The sequence below is a fragment of the Vitis riparia genome, chromosome 11, assembly GCF_004353265.1.
Source record: "Vitis riparia cultivar Riparia Gloire de Montpellier isolate 1030 chromosome 11, EGFV_Vit.rip_1.0, whole genome shotgun sequence".
NCBI lineage: Eukaryota > Viridiplantae > Streptophyta > Magnoliopsida > Vitales > Vitaceae > Vitis > Vitis riparia.
This window is the reverse complement of record NC_048441.1, coordinates 18,252,089-18,268,336: the sequence shown is the minus strand read 5'-3', so window position 1 is coordinate 18,268,336 and position 16,248 is coordinate 18,252,089. Positions and strand designations below refer to the sequence as shown.

General features: G+C 37.3%; 2 protein-coding genes across 2 annotated transcripts; one reads left to right on the top strand and one right to left on the bottom strand.

Annotated features, from left to right (window-relative positions):
- The first annotated feature begins 324 nt into the window (after positions 1-324).
- On the top strand, positions 325-13,031 carry LOC117925521 (telomere repeat-binding factor 4). The gene is made up of 6 exons (XM_034844543.1): positions 325-549; positions 2,532-2,746; positions 3,932-4,016; positions 7,102-7,185; positions 12,307-12,586; positions 12,679-13,031. Exons 1-6 carry the CDS (start codon positions 400-402, stop codon positions 12,708-12,710), a joined length of 846 nt encoding a protein of 281 aa, XP_034700434.1. The 5' UTR covers positions 325-399; the 3' UTR covers positions 12,711-13,031.
- Positions 13,032-13,712: 681 nt separating this feature from the next.
- LOC117925696 (glycylpeptide N-tetradecanoyltransferase 1) lies at positions 13,713-15,917 on the bottom strand. Its single transcript, XM_034844773.1, has 2 exons — positions 15,677-15,917; positions 13,713-15,428 (listed from the first exon to the last, which is right to left on the bottom strand). Exon 2 carries the CDS (start codon positions 15,420-15,422, stop codon positions 14,118-14,120), a length of 1,305 nt encoding a protein of 434 aa, XP_034700664.1. The 5' UTR covers positions 15,423-15,428; positions 15,677-15,917; the 3' UTR covers positions 13,713-14,117.
- Between the last annotated feature and the right edge of the window lie 331 nt (positions 15,918-16,248).

The window sequence follows — 16,248 nt, the reverse complement described above, 5'->3', positions numbered from 1 at the left end:
AAAAAAATTATTTAACTTAATTTTATAAAATATTTTATATGTGTTCTTAAAGGGTATATTTGTCCGTTACTATTTCATATTTTTCAACTCAATATGAAGAGTTATATGAACTTTTTGTTAATTTTTGGGCCAAATTAAGCCCAAAACACAATTCTCCCTAATTAAAATGGTATATATGAGCTTTTTTAGGCTATTTACACCTATCTAAGAAACGGTGACGCCAGGACTCTTTCCTAATCAGTTTGTGACACGGCGTCGTTTTAATAACGCCTATCGTTCTTAATGAAAACCTCCAAATTGAATAAAAAGTTAAAAACCCACCCACGAAGCTCAGCGGCTCTGTCCTGAGAGGAGACGAGGGTTTAACCAGTGAGAGAGAGGGAGGTGGGGGGGAGAGGAATGGGGAATCCGAAACAAAAATGGACTTCGGAGGAGGAGGAGGCGCTACGCGCCGGCGTAGCGAAGCACGGCACCGGTAAGTGGAAGAATATCCAGAAGGATCCGGAGTTCAACCATTTTCTGTTCACCCGTTCAAACATCGATCTGAAGGTCTCTCTCTTTGTCTACGTGTCAATATATGTGCTTTTTTTTTTTTTTTTTTGGAGAATCGATTGCTCTCTTTGTAATTTTTCTTGCATTGTTTTTTGGACTTTGGATGACAAGAAAACTGACGAAATTGAAAGAATTTTCGTTCAGGTTAAGTAGTTGCACTAGGGTCACTACTCACTAGGTTTTGTGTGTGTTAGGGTGGGGGGTTGAGTTGGTTCCTAAATTATGAATAGGTTATGATTTAGAGCTCTGGTTTTAGATTTTACTAGTTTTCTTGGCAACAAAACGGAACCTATGCGAGCAAGGAGCAAGATTCTTGGTTTGGCCCTTTGCATTAGCTTACTTGGAAGGATGATGCGAAACAATTAGCATTGTTTATATTAACTTTATTGTCTTTGAATGCAAAATTTTGATCTGCCGAGACCAAGGCTGATAATCGTGTCATTTTATGCTGTCTAAAACTGCCGTTTAGGTTGGATACACTTTTGGTTTTTTTTTTTTTTCATTAAAAAGAATTTTGGAAATTCTTCAACAAACATGGTTGGTGGTTGTGTTTTTACTCATAAATCTTAAAATTGAGGGTACCATTTTGAAATATAAAGAAGCATAACAAAAAACTGTTTTCCATTTGTGTTTTCTGGTATGAATAAAAGGTAGAAGTGTGGTCGGTTGATTTAATGTTTCTTTAGAGAAAAACTGTAGGAGAAGACATTCAGGTATTCGGATAAAAATTCTCATATTTTGATACGTGTGAATGAGCTATGACACCAAATCACTGAATCAAATTATACCTTTGTTAACCTTGTTTATGCAACCCAAGGTATGAGACATTACTTTAATCATCCCCATAATGGACAGGTGGCTGCAACAGAAGAAGAATTAAACCATGCACCAACCCTAGAACACCTCAAGAGGGTCAAGGGCTGCTGAGATCTAGATTTGGCTCCTTTTCAGTGAGCTATTGCCAATGACTTCAAGTCTCTGCTCATATCTTGTTGTGGCAACATTAAGAAAACTCAAGGATGAGACAATTTGATGCCTTATGTTGTGTTAGTAGAGACTAATCCTTTTCTCAGTGCTAACGTGGTAGGGATGTAAGTAGATATATGAGCCTTCTGAATGCCAGCTTAATGGGAAAGCACCAACCTCACAAGATCCAATGCCCACTAATTGGTTGCTTCTTTTCAAGCTTAGGGAGAAGTTTACAAACCTAATTTTCAATATTATGAAACCACTGAAAACTAACTTGAGGAATAGCTAAAGCTGCATTCAGCTAGTCAAAGTGCTAAAACTAACATCCCGACCCCAAGTGGTGAACTAGAGAGAAAGGTAGCCCTTGTGATATGTGCTGTTAAGGATTAAGTTCCCAGGGTTTGATATAGGAGCAGCAATAGAACCCCTCTGAAACACTATATGATTAAGTCTATAAAAGGTAAAGGCCTTACTCTATTCCTTCCTAAAGTCAGGAATAACAGCCTTACTACACTAAAGATGCACACTCACATCTGCTATCTGGGCTCTGAGGGCACTGTGAACCATTTCAACCATGATTTTAGCTTTGACAAGAAACCAAAAAGAAAAGAAAAAATTATTACAAGGTATCTAATAAAGAAAGGGTTGCAATCAAGTATGCAGGAAGCATACAAAACACCCAAGTTTAAGCAGTTTTTTTCCTTTTAACGTACAAGATCCATCAAAACCAATGATAGTTAATCCTATTACTTGTCCCCTGTACTATCAGTTTCTTGCATGCCACATTGACTATTAGTGATTTTTTTCCTGAATGATGAAGTACGACACTATCAGTGTGTTTGTGTTCATGGTAGTATATTCGCTGTTCAGATCACTTACTAGACTCCATCTTCCTCGAAGGCTTAAATTGGAAATACCCATAGCTCACTTCTATGCATTATATTCACAACGTTACATATTCCCAAAAATCATTCTGAACATAGTTTCTATTCCAATTCTTGTTTTCTTAGGACAAATGGCGGAATATGAGTGTCAGTGCTAGTGGACAAGGTCCAAGGGAAAAATCACGGACTCCAAAAACAAAGGCCAACACAGATGCTCCCAGTGCTGCTACCGTGTCCAATCCACAAAATTCCAGTTCAGCTGCTCCTGTTACAGGTGATGCCTCAGCAGATGCCATGGATGATGCTTCAAAGAATATACTGGATGGGAAAAGTGCTCCAAGGTTTGTCTACTTTTTCCTTTTGCCCTTCTCTTTTAAAGGGTTTTTTTTTCCTTGTTTTTTGTGTTGGAAAAGATCATGCAGGTGATTCCATGAAGCTGTATTGTCAATTGTGATGGTATTTAGTATAAACAAAAGGTGAGGTGTATGAGAAAAGATGAGAGGAAAAAGCACTTTATTTTGCAATATGAGGTAAAATAGAATTGTGCAAGTCCAATATATTGGTGGCAGATGATTGTGATGGACAGAAGTGACAAGCAACTATAGAGGGAGTTAAGGAATGTAGAAAATGTATGTTGAAGACAAGGATTCACTCTCAATTGTTAAGTAGATAAGAAGTAGGCATGTAGTTGGCAAATCAGTACATATTCTTTGTTGACAGGTCCAAAATTCAGTGCTTTACATTTGCCAAAAGGAGCAGTATTCAGATGTCTAGGGTGCAGGCAATTACGCTGCACTTTTGTATATAAAATATACATGGGAAGCTAACTATATCAATATGCATGAGTGAGAAACTATGAAGAAGGCACGGTTGGGAGGTATGCTGGTTCCATGAGTAGGAAGTGTTTCTATACTGTGCATCATTTTATTAATGCAATGTTATGGCCTCATGAGCCTCACAACAAGAGCTTGTTCTGCTTTGTGTTTCATGGGTTGGAATCAAATTTATAACTGTATTCATAAAAATGTGGTGGCAAGTCTATGCTCAATTACCCTCTCCCCTAGTCCCTTCAAATATTTCGATGAGATGTCTTATCCTTCAAGCTTAAAACAATGTAGTATAGACGTAAGTGATTATTTTATGTGCCTTGTTGTAGAGAATTTACTGAGAGTGGAGTTAATCTTAATAGGAAGAGGATATTTTGCAATTCTTGCTGATGATATGCTATTGTATAAATGGTACTTGCACTTTTAGCTTGTTTTTCCCCCCTTTTCCAATGGCCATTTACTCTCATCTTGGTATTTTTGTTCAACCGATGTATTTCACAATGAATGATATGCATGTTTGTTGGTGTTTTTCACAATTAATGATATGTATGCATTACCGATAGCATTTACCTAATAAAAAAGAAAGGTCTTCTAATAACCACATATGGGCACCGCTACATTTCCTAACCTTTCCTTCTTATTAATGATTTTGCTCTCTTTTTTCTCCTTGATGTGTAACATTACTGCTTTATTTACCAGGTACAATGCAATGATTTTTGAAGCGCTTTCAGCCCTAAAAGAGCCAAATGGATCAGACACTAGTACGATTGTTAGCTTTATTGAGGTAAGATAAAAGTGCATTCCCATCTTTGCAAACTTTCTATATGTTATTTATAATGATTTACCACGGAAAAAAGTGGTTTATTTGGGAAAAAATCATTTCATTTTTCAATCAGTGCCAAAAGTATATTTAAGATTATGAATAGAAAATGCATATAGGTGGGTACTATTTGTCCTAATTGTCATTTTGAGATGATAAAATCTCCTTGATTAATTTTAATGTTTGTATTGGATTGGATTTTTTTACCAAACCATATACGCATTCCTAGAGATGAAACTAGAATTCATGAAACCATTGATTTTAAATAAGTTCTATTATTCAAGGTGACCAGGAGGTCCTTATAGATGTTGTTAAGGCATGAGAATTAAAACCTGAAATATTGTTAACAGAACTTTATGGAAAGAAGTTTTAACAAAAGTAAATTAATCCTAGTAAGGGAGGTTCCTAATTTGGGGGATCTTGCTTTGGTGTTGGGTTGTTGGGTGGGAAAGCTTCATGCCACTTATTGAGGCCTACCTTTGGGAGCTTTGTTCAAGTCTTCAGTTTTTTTGGATGTGGTAGAGTACAGGTTTTACAAAAGGTTATGTTGCTGGTTTATAGAAGGCAATAAGAGGAGGATAGGGAGCTTTTAAGCAAGAATAAGATTTTTTCGTCGGCAATTGAAGATGAACTAAGTTTTAGCAATGTGTTTGGTATGGAGGCTTTCCTTTAAAGGACTCTTTACACTCTCTTTTCTCTTTTACAACCTTGAGGAGGCTTGGATGACTAATATTGGGTGGTAAGGGGTGGTTGGGTTGTGGGGATATGTTCTCAAAGATATTTCCAATATTCAAAGGTGGATATCATCGAGGAGTTATTTTGTAAGCTTAAAGTGTTAGGGAGGTGTAGAGGCTAGTAAGTGTTGGAAAGTCTTAGTGAAATCTCTCTATTCAGTTTTGGATGGATGGAGGAGTGTTTTTTCCTTTAGAGGAACTGTGAGGCTCTTGCATAAGTCTGTTCTTTTTGAGAATGGATCCTAACCTTGTATTTGCTTAAAACAAGAGGGTGGTTTTTGGCGAGTTATTGCCATATCTAAAAATGCAAATTCGTTTGTTCTTCAACACCTCTTAGGTCCTCTTTTCTTTTGTGACAAAGTTGCTAATGAGTTTGTAGAAGAATTTTGTGAGCAAGAAGAGAAGGAGGGCTTGGAGAACCACTCTTCTATGCTCGTTTTGGACAATTTGCCAAGAGCATAATGAAAGATCCTTTGACCACGTGTGGCTCTTAGATCAATCACATAATGATTCCCTTGTAACCTTTTGCCACTAGTCTCATTAGTCTCTTCAAGATGGTTTCAAGCTAGCTTTCCATGTTTGTTGGACTAAATCGAGTGGTTCTACTCTAAGTAGTGGGAATGTCGTTTTTGCCCTTTTGGCTTCCTTGTATGCTTCCTATCTACTAGGGGTGCACCCTTTATTTGATTGGCACTTTTAATAAAATTTTATTTGATGGTCAAAAATTAATTTGATCGTTTGTATGTCATGTAAAAAGATCGGAAGTATGGAACCTTCTATGCTACCTTACCTCAGAGAAGAAGTGAGCCTTTACCTACAAGCATAGTATGGAACTTGTGGGTACCAATGAAGGTGGGTTTTTTTTTTTTTTTTTACTTGGGAAGCTTTTTAGGGAAGGATTTTAACCCTTGATCAACTTAGAAGGAGGGGTTGGAGTATTGCAAATAGATGCTACATGTGTAAAGGTGATGCATAGTCGGTTGATCACTTGCTTCTCTATTGTTCTAAGGGGATAACTTTGTGGCAGTTGGTTTTCTCTTTGTTTGCATTCTTTTGTTGAAGGCAATCTTCTGGGTTGACATGGTTCTTTAGTGGGAAAGAGGAGGAAGAAAGCTTGGAGGGCCACTCCTATATTCCTGTTTTGGATGTATGGGGGGGAACGAAATAGGAGGTCTTTTGAAGGAGTTGAACAATCAGATCAAACAATCAAATCTTCATTTGTGTATCTTTATGGAGTGCGCTAGAGTGCACACAGATGATCATTCTTTGTCTATGATGGACTTAATAGATTGGTTGAGCATGAATTAAATAGAGGGAGGTTGTTTTTTGAATTCTCTCTTCTTTTTTGCTTGTTTGTTTTTGGGCTAATTGTATTCATTGTGTACTTTGTTGCACCTGTTTTAGACATTTTTTTTTATTATCTCTTTGTTTGCTTGTCAAAAAGAAAGGTAAAAAAATTGAAATTATGGAATAAACTTTGGTATTCTAGAAGAGGGTAAAACAGGAATGGGGTTGGAATAGTTGTAGATATAAATTCTTATAATCTGACTTATATCCTGGTTTTTTTCCCGATAAAAATAATGTTTTTTTTTCCCTGTTAGGAATTGAACCTGGAACCTCCTTCTTCCCCATCCCAAACCCTAGTCACTTGGCAATTGGCATTGGTTACCATTAAGATCAGCCCCTTCGGTAATATTCCTCATCCAAATTGATCATGTTAATTTAGTGGTCTTAGGTTTTTCATTGCCAAAAAATGTGAAAAAAAGAATCAATAGTATCTCAATGTTATTAGCTTCTCTTTCAAATCTATTAAGACCACACCACCCCCCCCCCCAACATCAATAATATTCCTTTTCCAAATTTTAAGTTAGTGGTCTTAGGTATTTTGTTGCCAAAAATGTCGAAATCAAGAGTATCCCAGTATTATTAGCTACTTTTTCAGACTGATCTTTAATTCGTTTGTAGCTAATTTATATTAATTATTTTGTTTAAAAAGTTAATTGCTTTAATGCAGTGATGCAATAGTAAATATTTTGGTATCTAACGAGAAATGATTTAATTTTTTGTGGGATATTACTGAATCTCAGAATTGGACACAAAACCTCTTCGTCCTCGTACTAACTCGTTACAACTTGATTTAGGCCTTAGTGCAAAATCACATCCAACTTGTATTACTGTCATATTATCATGGTGATGATCATCATAATCATCAACACCAATGTCATCATAATTGGTAGGAGTAGTAGTGTGCTGTTTGTCTTGATTTTTGACTCTATGAAAAATAACTTGTCTCTGTTTGAAATTATTTTATGCAGCAAAGACATGAGGTGCCACAAAACTTTAGGAGGTTATTAAGTTCAAGGTTAAGACGGCTTGTTGCACAGGACAAACTTGAAAAGGTGAATGAATTTAACTTTAAATGCAAGTTATTTGTTTTTTGATGGGATAACATAAAATTTATTTTCACTGCTTATTTTTTATTGTGATCTATTTCTCTTACTGAATTGCTAAATTTTCTTGTTCAAAACTGACAAAACATATTGTTGATATCATATTTACAATGCATCCTAATGCTTGAGTTTTTCTTAATAATTCAAAACATTACTTTCTACCTCTATTTGGCACGGCAGCATTTTGGAAGATCAACCTATTGAGTTGCTTCTATTCCTAGCTGCATAGGGTTGTCAAATTGCTTGCACTTCTTTGTTGTCTAAAAATGATCGAATTTTTATAGGAAATTTTTTGTATTTGTCATGATTTAGTTTGTGCCTGCTTGATGATGATATATACATGTTATTGTTGAACTCCTTACAACATTTGTATTAACTTTTAACGTGATTCAGCCATTTGTCTTAATTGTGTGATACCATTGAGAAATAGGAATCTACATTATAGAAGATTTCCTGCAATTATTTCTCTCTATGGTTGTCATTATTCTAGGCCATAAATGTTGCAACTGATAAGTGGTTGTTAAAGATTGCATGTCACTATGTCCTCAAAGATAGCACTGCCCTTGCTTACTGTGAATTAGATTAAAGGATGTTTCTATAGGCTTACAGCCCTAAAATTATGCAATAATTGAAAGAACCTAAATAGGCTTTATACAGTGAGTGTCAACCTCATCAGACATAACTTGTTGAAGTTGGCAGGAGATACATTGCCTAAAACAGGTTGGGTAGGAAATACACTTTACACATCACTCCAAACACTTGAACCCAAAAACTCAACAGTCAGGTCACAAAGTGTTCAATACGTTACTTGCTTTGGGCTCATAGATGAGCTAACAAGCTGTAAAACCTGTCCAAACAACTAAGATGGTCCTAGAAACCTTTTGGTCCCACCCTTGAGAAGGTGTCCCTTTTTATGGCACTATCAAACAGCCATCTAGCATTTTGCTATCAAACAAGAATTCAGATTAACAACACATTTGAGCTAGGAAATCTTCAACCCTGATGGATCTGAACACTCATTTATTGCATAAATAGAGTCAAGCCTTGATGAAAAATACAGAATGCAACACACATGCTGATAATTGTGATGGGATGTGGAGTAGGGAAACCGCCTGTCACTTGGGCTGTCCCTGGGTGCTCCCTTCAAAGCTTCAGCTGTTTGGGATGTGGTCGAGGAGAGGTTTTCCAAAAGACTAGCTCCATGGAAAAGGCAATACCCCTCAAAAGGAGGGACACTAACTCTGCTAAAAAGTACTCTTTGCAGCTTACCAATTTACTTCATGCCCCTTTTAATTATTCCCAAGTTGGTAGTTGTGAGACTAAGAAAAAATTCTAAGGGATTTCCTATGAGGAGGAGGGACTCTTGGGGAAAAGCCCCTTCTAATGAAATGGTTGACGATTTGCAAATATGAAAAGAAAAGGGATCTAGCCATTAAGGAGTTGAGCATTCTCATTAAGGCTTTATTGTGTAAATGGTGTTAGAGATTCACATTGGAGTGAGATATGTTGTGGAGACAGGTCATAGTAGGTAAGTTTGGAGAAGAATCAAAAGGATGGTGCTCTCGGGTAGGGAGAGAAGGCTATGGTGTGGGCTTGTGGAAACCTATAAGAAAAGGGTGGGGAATTTTTAAAGCTAATCAAGATTTGAAATGGGTTTTTAGCATGATGTATGGTGTGGTGATGTTCCCTTAAAGGATGCTTTTCCATCTCTGTTTTGTTCTCCTTGGCAAGTTCCAAGGAGGCATGGGTGGATGATGTTTGGGAGGTAGAGGTGGGATGGTCATGTGGAACCCTTGCTTCTTAAGATGTTTTCAAGATTGGTAAATGGACAAGGTTGAAGAGTTCCTTCGGAGGCTATACATGTTAGGAAGAACTAGCTGAGGGGTTTGGAAGGTTAGCAAAGGTGGGAAATTCTCCAAGAAGTTTTTTAACTCCACCTTGGAATTAGAGGGTGAAGTGTCATTCCCATCAAAGTTAGTTTAGTGTTCTTGGGCTCCTACCAAAGTGGGTTGTTTTGCGTGGGGAGTGGCTTAGGGAAGGATTCTTATCATGCACCAGCTTAAAAGGAGAGGATGGTTTTTGGCGGGTTTGTATGTGTAAAGATGCAAAAGAATTAGTAGACCATCTTCTCATCTATTATGGGAAAGGCAAAGGTTATGACACTTTCTATTCTCTTTATTTGGCAGTGCATGGGTTCTCTCATATTTAGTGAAGGATTTGTTAATGCGTTGGAATGAGAGCTTTGTGGGCAAGAAGAGAAGAAAGGCTTGGAGAAGAGCTCATTTTTTCCTTTTATATACAATTTGGAAGGAATGCAACCAAAGAACCTTTAAAGGGATGTAACACACTAACCTATCTCTCAAGGACTCCCTTATATCCAATCTATATATGTGGTCTTGGTGGTATCTCATAGTTGAAGCCAAATTGATCTACTATCCTTGATGGATTTTGTCCAGTGGTTAAGCTTTAAGTATTAGGTCAGGGTTCTGGTTGTAGCTTGCGCTTTTTTGTTTTCTCACTTGTATACTCCAAATGCACTGTGCACACCTTTTCTTGATTGGCACTTTTAATATATTTCTCTTCTTATTTGTTTATCAAACAAATTGAAGCCACCTTAGACTTTGCATAAGCTTATGAATTGGGAACAAGAAATAAATAATCTTAGAGATGACAAATAGTTTCATATTTCAATCAATCACCATGCAGATAAGAAAACATATAGGAGATATGTGAGACCAATTGTTTACCACTTTTTTTGGGATGACAAGCAAGGACATGAAATAAATCAGAAGACTTTATAAAGTGTTTTTTATTGGAGTAAGTCTACTACCCTTAGAAAGGTATTGCTTTTTCCACAACGCTAATCTTTTCCTTGATCTCTTCTCCACTGCATCCCACACCTTGGAAGATTTATGAGAGGCTCCCAAAGGAAGACCCAAATAGGAAGTGGGCAACTTTCTTGTTCTACAACCTTACACTAAGGTTAATTCCTCCACATTAGCTACCCCCAATAGGAATAACCTCACTCTTATCCAAATTAATTTTTAGGCCAGAAATCATCTCAAACCATATAAACATCCAACTTAAATATCTCAACTGATCATGTTTGGCATTACAGAAAATCAAGTATCATCAACAAACAAGAGATAAGACACTTCCATCCCCTCCCCACCTTAAATCTTGAAATGTTGCCTCCACTCTTAGCTCGGGTCAACATTTGATTGAGAGCTTCCATAGCCAAGATGAATAGATAAGGGGATAGATGATCACCCTGCCTCATACCCCTAAAACTCTGAAAGAAACCAGAGAGTTCCATTAATGAGAACATAAAAGCTTGCTTTGGAAATACACCATCTTATCCATCTAATCCACCATTATCCGAACCCCATATTAGTCATGACCACCATTCAGAAGCACGAATTGATATACGATCATAAGCCTTCTCAATATCCATTTTTAATTAGGCTCTGAAATGTTGCTCTTTAATATTGAGTCAATTGCTTCACTAACAATAAAAACTGCATCCAAAATCTTTCTACCTTTTATAAAAGTATTTTGATAATCTTTTTATTTTTTTATTTTTTTATGGGTAAAAAGCAATATATTAAAAACCCTGAGGGGTAGCTCAATTGGTCCGGCCTTGGGTTTGCTCCCCAATGGTCATCAGTTCAAGTCCCCTCAGGGCCACTGGAGGTTTACCTGGTTGTTAACTTCAGGGCCCCGTGGGATTAGTCGAGGTGCACGTAAGCTGACCCGGACATCCACGGTTATCCAAAAAAAAAAAAAAAAGCAATATATTAAAATAAAAAAGGCACTCCAAAAAAAGTGCCCCAAAGTACATAGGTAGAATACAAAGGACACCTAAGAGGGCCTTAAAAAGGCCATGGGACCATTAAAAAACAACACCCCCTCAAAATAAAGCCCAACCAATCTAAAAATTTAACAATGGAAGAAGGGCTGAAAACTAAAAACCCCTTAGCCCATGCCCAAAGGTTACAAAGGAAGTAAATTTACACCCTAGAACCAAAAGACTGTGTTGATATCTGAAAGTACCTTTCACACCATTTTCTTACCTTTTCTCCTCTTATTTATTTATTAGTTTTTATTTTTGTGTTGTTGTACAGAACGGAACCCGACCCCCCCCAATCCCTTTTGCCACTTGAGCTAGACCTTAGATGCTAGTGTAAGGACGTTAATATGTTAGTTCAATTTACAAACTAGACATGCTTGTACACAAAGCAATATAAGCAGCATGCCAATATAAACACACTGAATGCGCATTTGTAGCCTTACTTCTAAGGCAATCTCCCCCTTACATGGAATCAATGCATAAGAGGCTGCCTGTCTCCAAAAATTTAGGTGTGCATCTCTGGCAACTTTGATTGTTTGGGGTGAGGTAAGTTGTGATTTTTAACATGCAGGGACTTGAATCTTAGTTGGTGTAAACTGTTGGAAGTTTAATGGCTCCTCCGTTGATAGGCCTATGCTCATTGGTTTCACCTTTACATGGTTTTACCTTACATGGATGCCATGTGCAAGAACAGAATGCACCATACCTTCCCTTGGGTTTTATCAAGCTAAACAAGCTTGGTTTCAGGGCCAAGGTGCCATACACCAGCAAGCTGAGCTTGAGGCCTGCTCAAGTCAGATCATTGATCATTCTGTACCAAATTTCTGACTTCACACTTTAAGATCGGGGGTCAAGTAAAATGCAATTTTCTTTTATTTGCATATGGTTTCTAGATATGGCAGCTGATTCCATGATTCTACTACTTTTTCTGTACAGTTGGTAAATATACCCTCTATTACCTTTCTCTTGCTTGAAAGATTAATATTTGGATAAGTTCGATCTGCATGGCCTACTGGTAATATGTATATGTGTAGTATCACGCATACAACCTCTGTAGGTTCCTCTATCTTAAGAAGTAATTGGGGTCACTGGAAGTATTTTGTTCAAACAAAGGGAGAGTGGAAATTTAATGGTAGATTGCATATGTTAAGCTCACTGCACATCTGTGAGGATGGAATAGAGTAATAACTAATTTCAATTCTCATGTGATCAAAATGCAGGTTCAAAACTGCTACAAGATAAAGAGAGATCCCTCATTTGGGACTAAAACACCTACCCCGAAACAGAAGGACATCAGACCTAGGCAGTCACAAAGCACAGATTATGTAGCCTCCATCGAGACGGTAGAAGAAGCAGCAGTGGCTGCTGCCTACAAGGTCGCTGAAGCAGAAAACAAGTCATTTGTAGCAGCTGAAGCAGTCAAGGAGGCAGAGAGGGTTGCAAAGATGGCTGAAGAGTCAGAAGCGATGCTACAGTTCACACTAGAGATACTTGAGAAATGTAATGTAGAAAACCCTAATTATTGCTTAATTCTATCTTCTTTTTCTCAGTACTTTGCCTTAAAATTGTCTGTTTTTCTTTTCCTTTGACAGGTTCTCGTGGTGAAGTTGTGTACATAGCATAGGATAGTGATTGATTCATGTTGTCAAACTAAAGACTTGGAACTATTTGATCAGAACATGAGTTTATCATATCTCTCTCTCTCTCTTCCCTTCCTTTTTTCTTTTCATTTTTTCCTTCATTTTTCTTCTTCTTCAGGTTCTCTTAGGCAGGTAAAGGTTTGTAAATTTAGTTTGCTGTAATAGTCGCATTTTGTTTAGGTTGGATGAAAGGAAAAATCATGACTGGTTGTGGGTAACTAATTGCATCATATACAACCTTGTTAAGATCCTGGTAATGAACCTAGCGATAAAATTAACCAATAAAGTACCATGCATTGCCTGAATATGATGTGCCACAGGGTGTGTTGATGTTATTGCGATATGCTGTATGTACTTGTTGGAGAGCACATTTTTGCAGCTATGTACATGTGTTGGACGCCAAAAAAAAAAAACCCTAGTAGCTGGGCTACTGGTTGGCCTGTTATAGAGAAATGCCACTGGATCTTTCCACAGCTACATTTGATTTAATGTTCTCACTGCTTCAAACCTTCATTTGATCTTGTTTTACCACAGGGCCTCTCTAAAAACTCTTAGGCCATGCATGGTAGAGAGAATGAGGGGGTGAGAATGAATATTTCATGCTTGGCTTTTTTTTATTCATTTTCATGTTTGTATAAAGAACTCAAATCTCAAATATGTGCTATTTTAATTTTCTCAATAACAAGAATGATATGAAGTATGTTAAAATTAGTATATTATCTTGGCATTTTTATCGGATTTATGACTTTTTATGATTAATTTTTATTTATTGAATAAATATTCTTTTTCTAGTAAAAAAAAAAAACTTTCAAAAAAAGTTCTTTTAAAATCAAAATAACAAGTTATTTTAAATCATGTGTGAGTGTACTTTATCCTCATTGTAACTAAATATTAAAATGAAAATAAATAATCATTCCAATACAATTGTTTCTGAAAAATCAACGTGGGTGATGCATGAATTTAAGAATCTATTTGTGAACTTCTGAGGAGAACAAAATCAATCACTGGGTTGCAATAAACCGCACAAAATCTGATAAATATCAGGGGCAGAATAGCCACAGCCCACAATGAGCCATGGAAAATAGAAAGGAGATGCCATAGCACAAGGGAAAACTGAGAATGAGAAGATATTTGAATGTCTTCAAATTATTTGTCCCAAGAACAATTTGCATTGTCGACATCATAATTAGCCATGTCAGGCACAGAAGATCACTTTTTTTTCTTCTTTTCTTTTTTTTTGCATTTTTTTTTTCTGCAGGCACAGCAAAACCTAATCCCAAATTTGCTGGTGAAGAACACAACGAATGCAGAACCGTAAGACAAAGTCAGCAAATATATAACCTAGTGCCTCTGATAGTCCAAGCTACAAGACCAAAGCTGAAATCATCAAACTATAACAGAACAAGGCCAAGTTCCATTGGTTTCAGTCCATTCTGCATCCGATAATTATACAGATAATAGTGAAGTTGCCCATCTCCCGGTCCAAATTTCAATTCCTTGAGAAAAGATTCATTCTGCATGACATCCAATGCATTGAAAACATCGTAATCCTTCTGCTTTGCAATGATAAGTGCATCATTCATCAGCTGAAGCAAGGGAGTCTTTGTCGTGACATTATAGTAGGAATAAGCTGCTTTCAAAGTTGAGTAATTCTGGTGACCAAGGATGGATGAGGGAAGCGTATAGAAGCTGCAGAAGTCGGTAACCTCATGAGTCACTGGGCTATCAACCAGATAACTGTCCACCACATTTTCAGTTGGAAGAAGCCAGTGCTCCACATCATGCTCATCAAAATCTGGTGCAACTACAAACTGGCTCAAGTAGTTTCTCAGCAGGCGGGTAACAGCAGGCACATCTCGGAGCTCCATTTTTCTGAAACCAGGGGTCACTGTCGAATCTGGTAACTTGTAAAGCTTAATTGTTCTACTCATTGTCATCCGCGCACCAAGCCTTGAAAAACCAACATCAATCAGTTTCTTAGGGTTCAATGACCTATGCCAGTACTGGCAGGTCGTTATGGGTGTAGGTAGCACCACCCCAGCTGTGTATGCTGCATGCCAAATATTCTCCAAGTGAACCCTCCTCGTTATCTCTTTGATCATAACAGGGGCAAGCCTCTTCGACCTAAGCTTCTTATGAACACACAAGAAGTTAATCTCTGCCATTTTCACAACTTCATTACGGACTCTGATCCTCGCTGGCACACCAGTGATGAATGCAACCAACTTCTTCGAAGTTTTCACTCGAACTCCAATGTGCCAGCTCTTGTAGTAACCTGGTGGGCGCAAAGCCCACCGAAGAAACTCCTTAGAGTAGTTGAATCTAAACATATTCTCATCATCCTCAACATAATTAGTAGTCAAGAGGTTGTAAACCTCATTGCAAGTCTCATCAGAGTCCATATCACACACAGTCCATTCATAAGGACCCGGAAGATTATAAGGCTCTTGTTTCACCTCTGATATCGGTGTAGGGGGCTCAATAGGGCCCTCCTGCAAGCTCAAGTTCCCAATATCCTTAAACTGCCCAACAGGCTGTGTCTCCCAGAACTTATGTTTCTTGGCCACAGACATGGAGTCCTGGAACCTCTGCAATAGGGTTTCCAGTGAGCCATCGCTGCTAGGAGGCGGGTTTGGACCAGAATTGCCATCTGGGTTTTCTTTGGGTGAACCAGGTGGTGAATTGGCGTCAGCCATTTTCAACTATTCAATAAAAAATCAACAGTTTCTGTATCAACACAAATCTCAAATCCCCAACAACCAAAAAGAAAAACATCTAACATAAACAACCATTACCATCATCTCACAGTTAATTTTTCCACAAATGAATCAATTGCAATCCAAACATCAAAGCAACAAAACCAAAAAGAAATTAAAAAAAAAAAAAAAACCCTAAACATAGAGTTGATTGTTGAAGCCATGTAAGATCTGGGGGTTGCCAAAAAAGTTACCTTTCTGCTGTTCAAATGCAGATGGAATGGAACTAACGGATCTGAGGATGAGGAACACCCAAGAGTGATATAATGGGGTGAAGCGGATCCGGATATGCGAAGTTGGGATTGATCGGGATTTGGGGTTTGTAGGGTTTTGGCAGAAGCGGCTTTGGCCTTTACCAATGGGGGCTTGGAGGCATCGAAGCTTTGGAGAATGCCAAGGCGTGCTGCGTGCGGTGACTTCGATGTAGTTCCCCTTAATTTTATTATTATACAAGGGCGTGTTTGGTTTTTCTTCGTCAAAAATTCAAGGGAAAAGAAAATCAGAAGCCGCAGTTACTTTTGTTATTAGAAAACACTTCTGTTTCGGAAAGTTTTCAAAACCAGTTTCCCTCATAAAAATAATTTTTTATTATTTAAATAATAAAAATTTATTTAAGAATTTAAATATAAAAAATAATATTATTTTGTCTCATTCTTATACAAATTTGTATTGGAACAAACCCTTATTTAAAAAAAATAAATAAAATAAAAATTTTTTATTTAAAAATAAGTTTGATAAGATATATTTAAAAACCAAAAATATAAAA

What these genes read in the sequence shown, in the direction of transcription:
- LOC117925521 (XM_034844543.1), top strand. Translation starts at nt 400, where the DNA reads ATGGGGAATCCGAAACAAAAATGGACTTCGGAGGAGGAGGAGGCGCTA. An exon ending in GATGGGAAAAGTGCTCCAAG is followed by an intron (nt 2,747 to 3,931) that starts GTTTGTCTACTT and finishes TTTATTTACCAG; the next exon opens with GTACAATGCAATGATTTTTG. An exon ending in CACAGGACAAACTTGAAAAG is followed by an intron (nt 7,186 to 12,306) that starts GTGAATGAATTT and finishes ATCAAAATGCAG; the next exon opens with GTTCAAAACTGCTACAAGAT.
- LOC117925696 (XM_034844773.1), bottom strand. Translation starts at nt 15,422, where the DNA reads ATGGCTGACGCCAATTCACCACCTGGTTCACCCAAAGAAAACCCAGAT.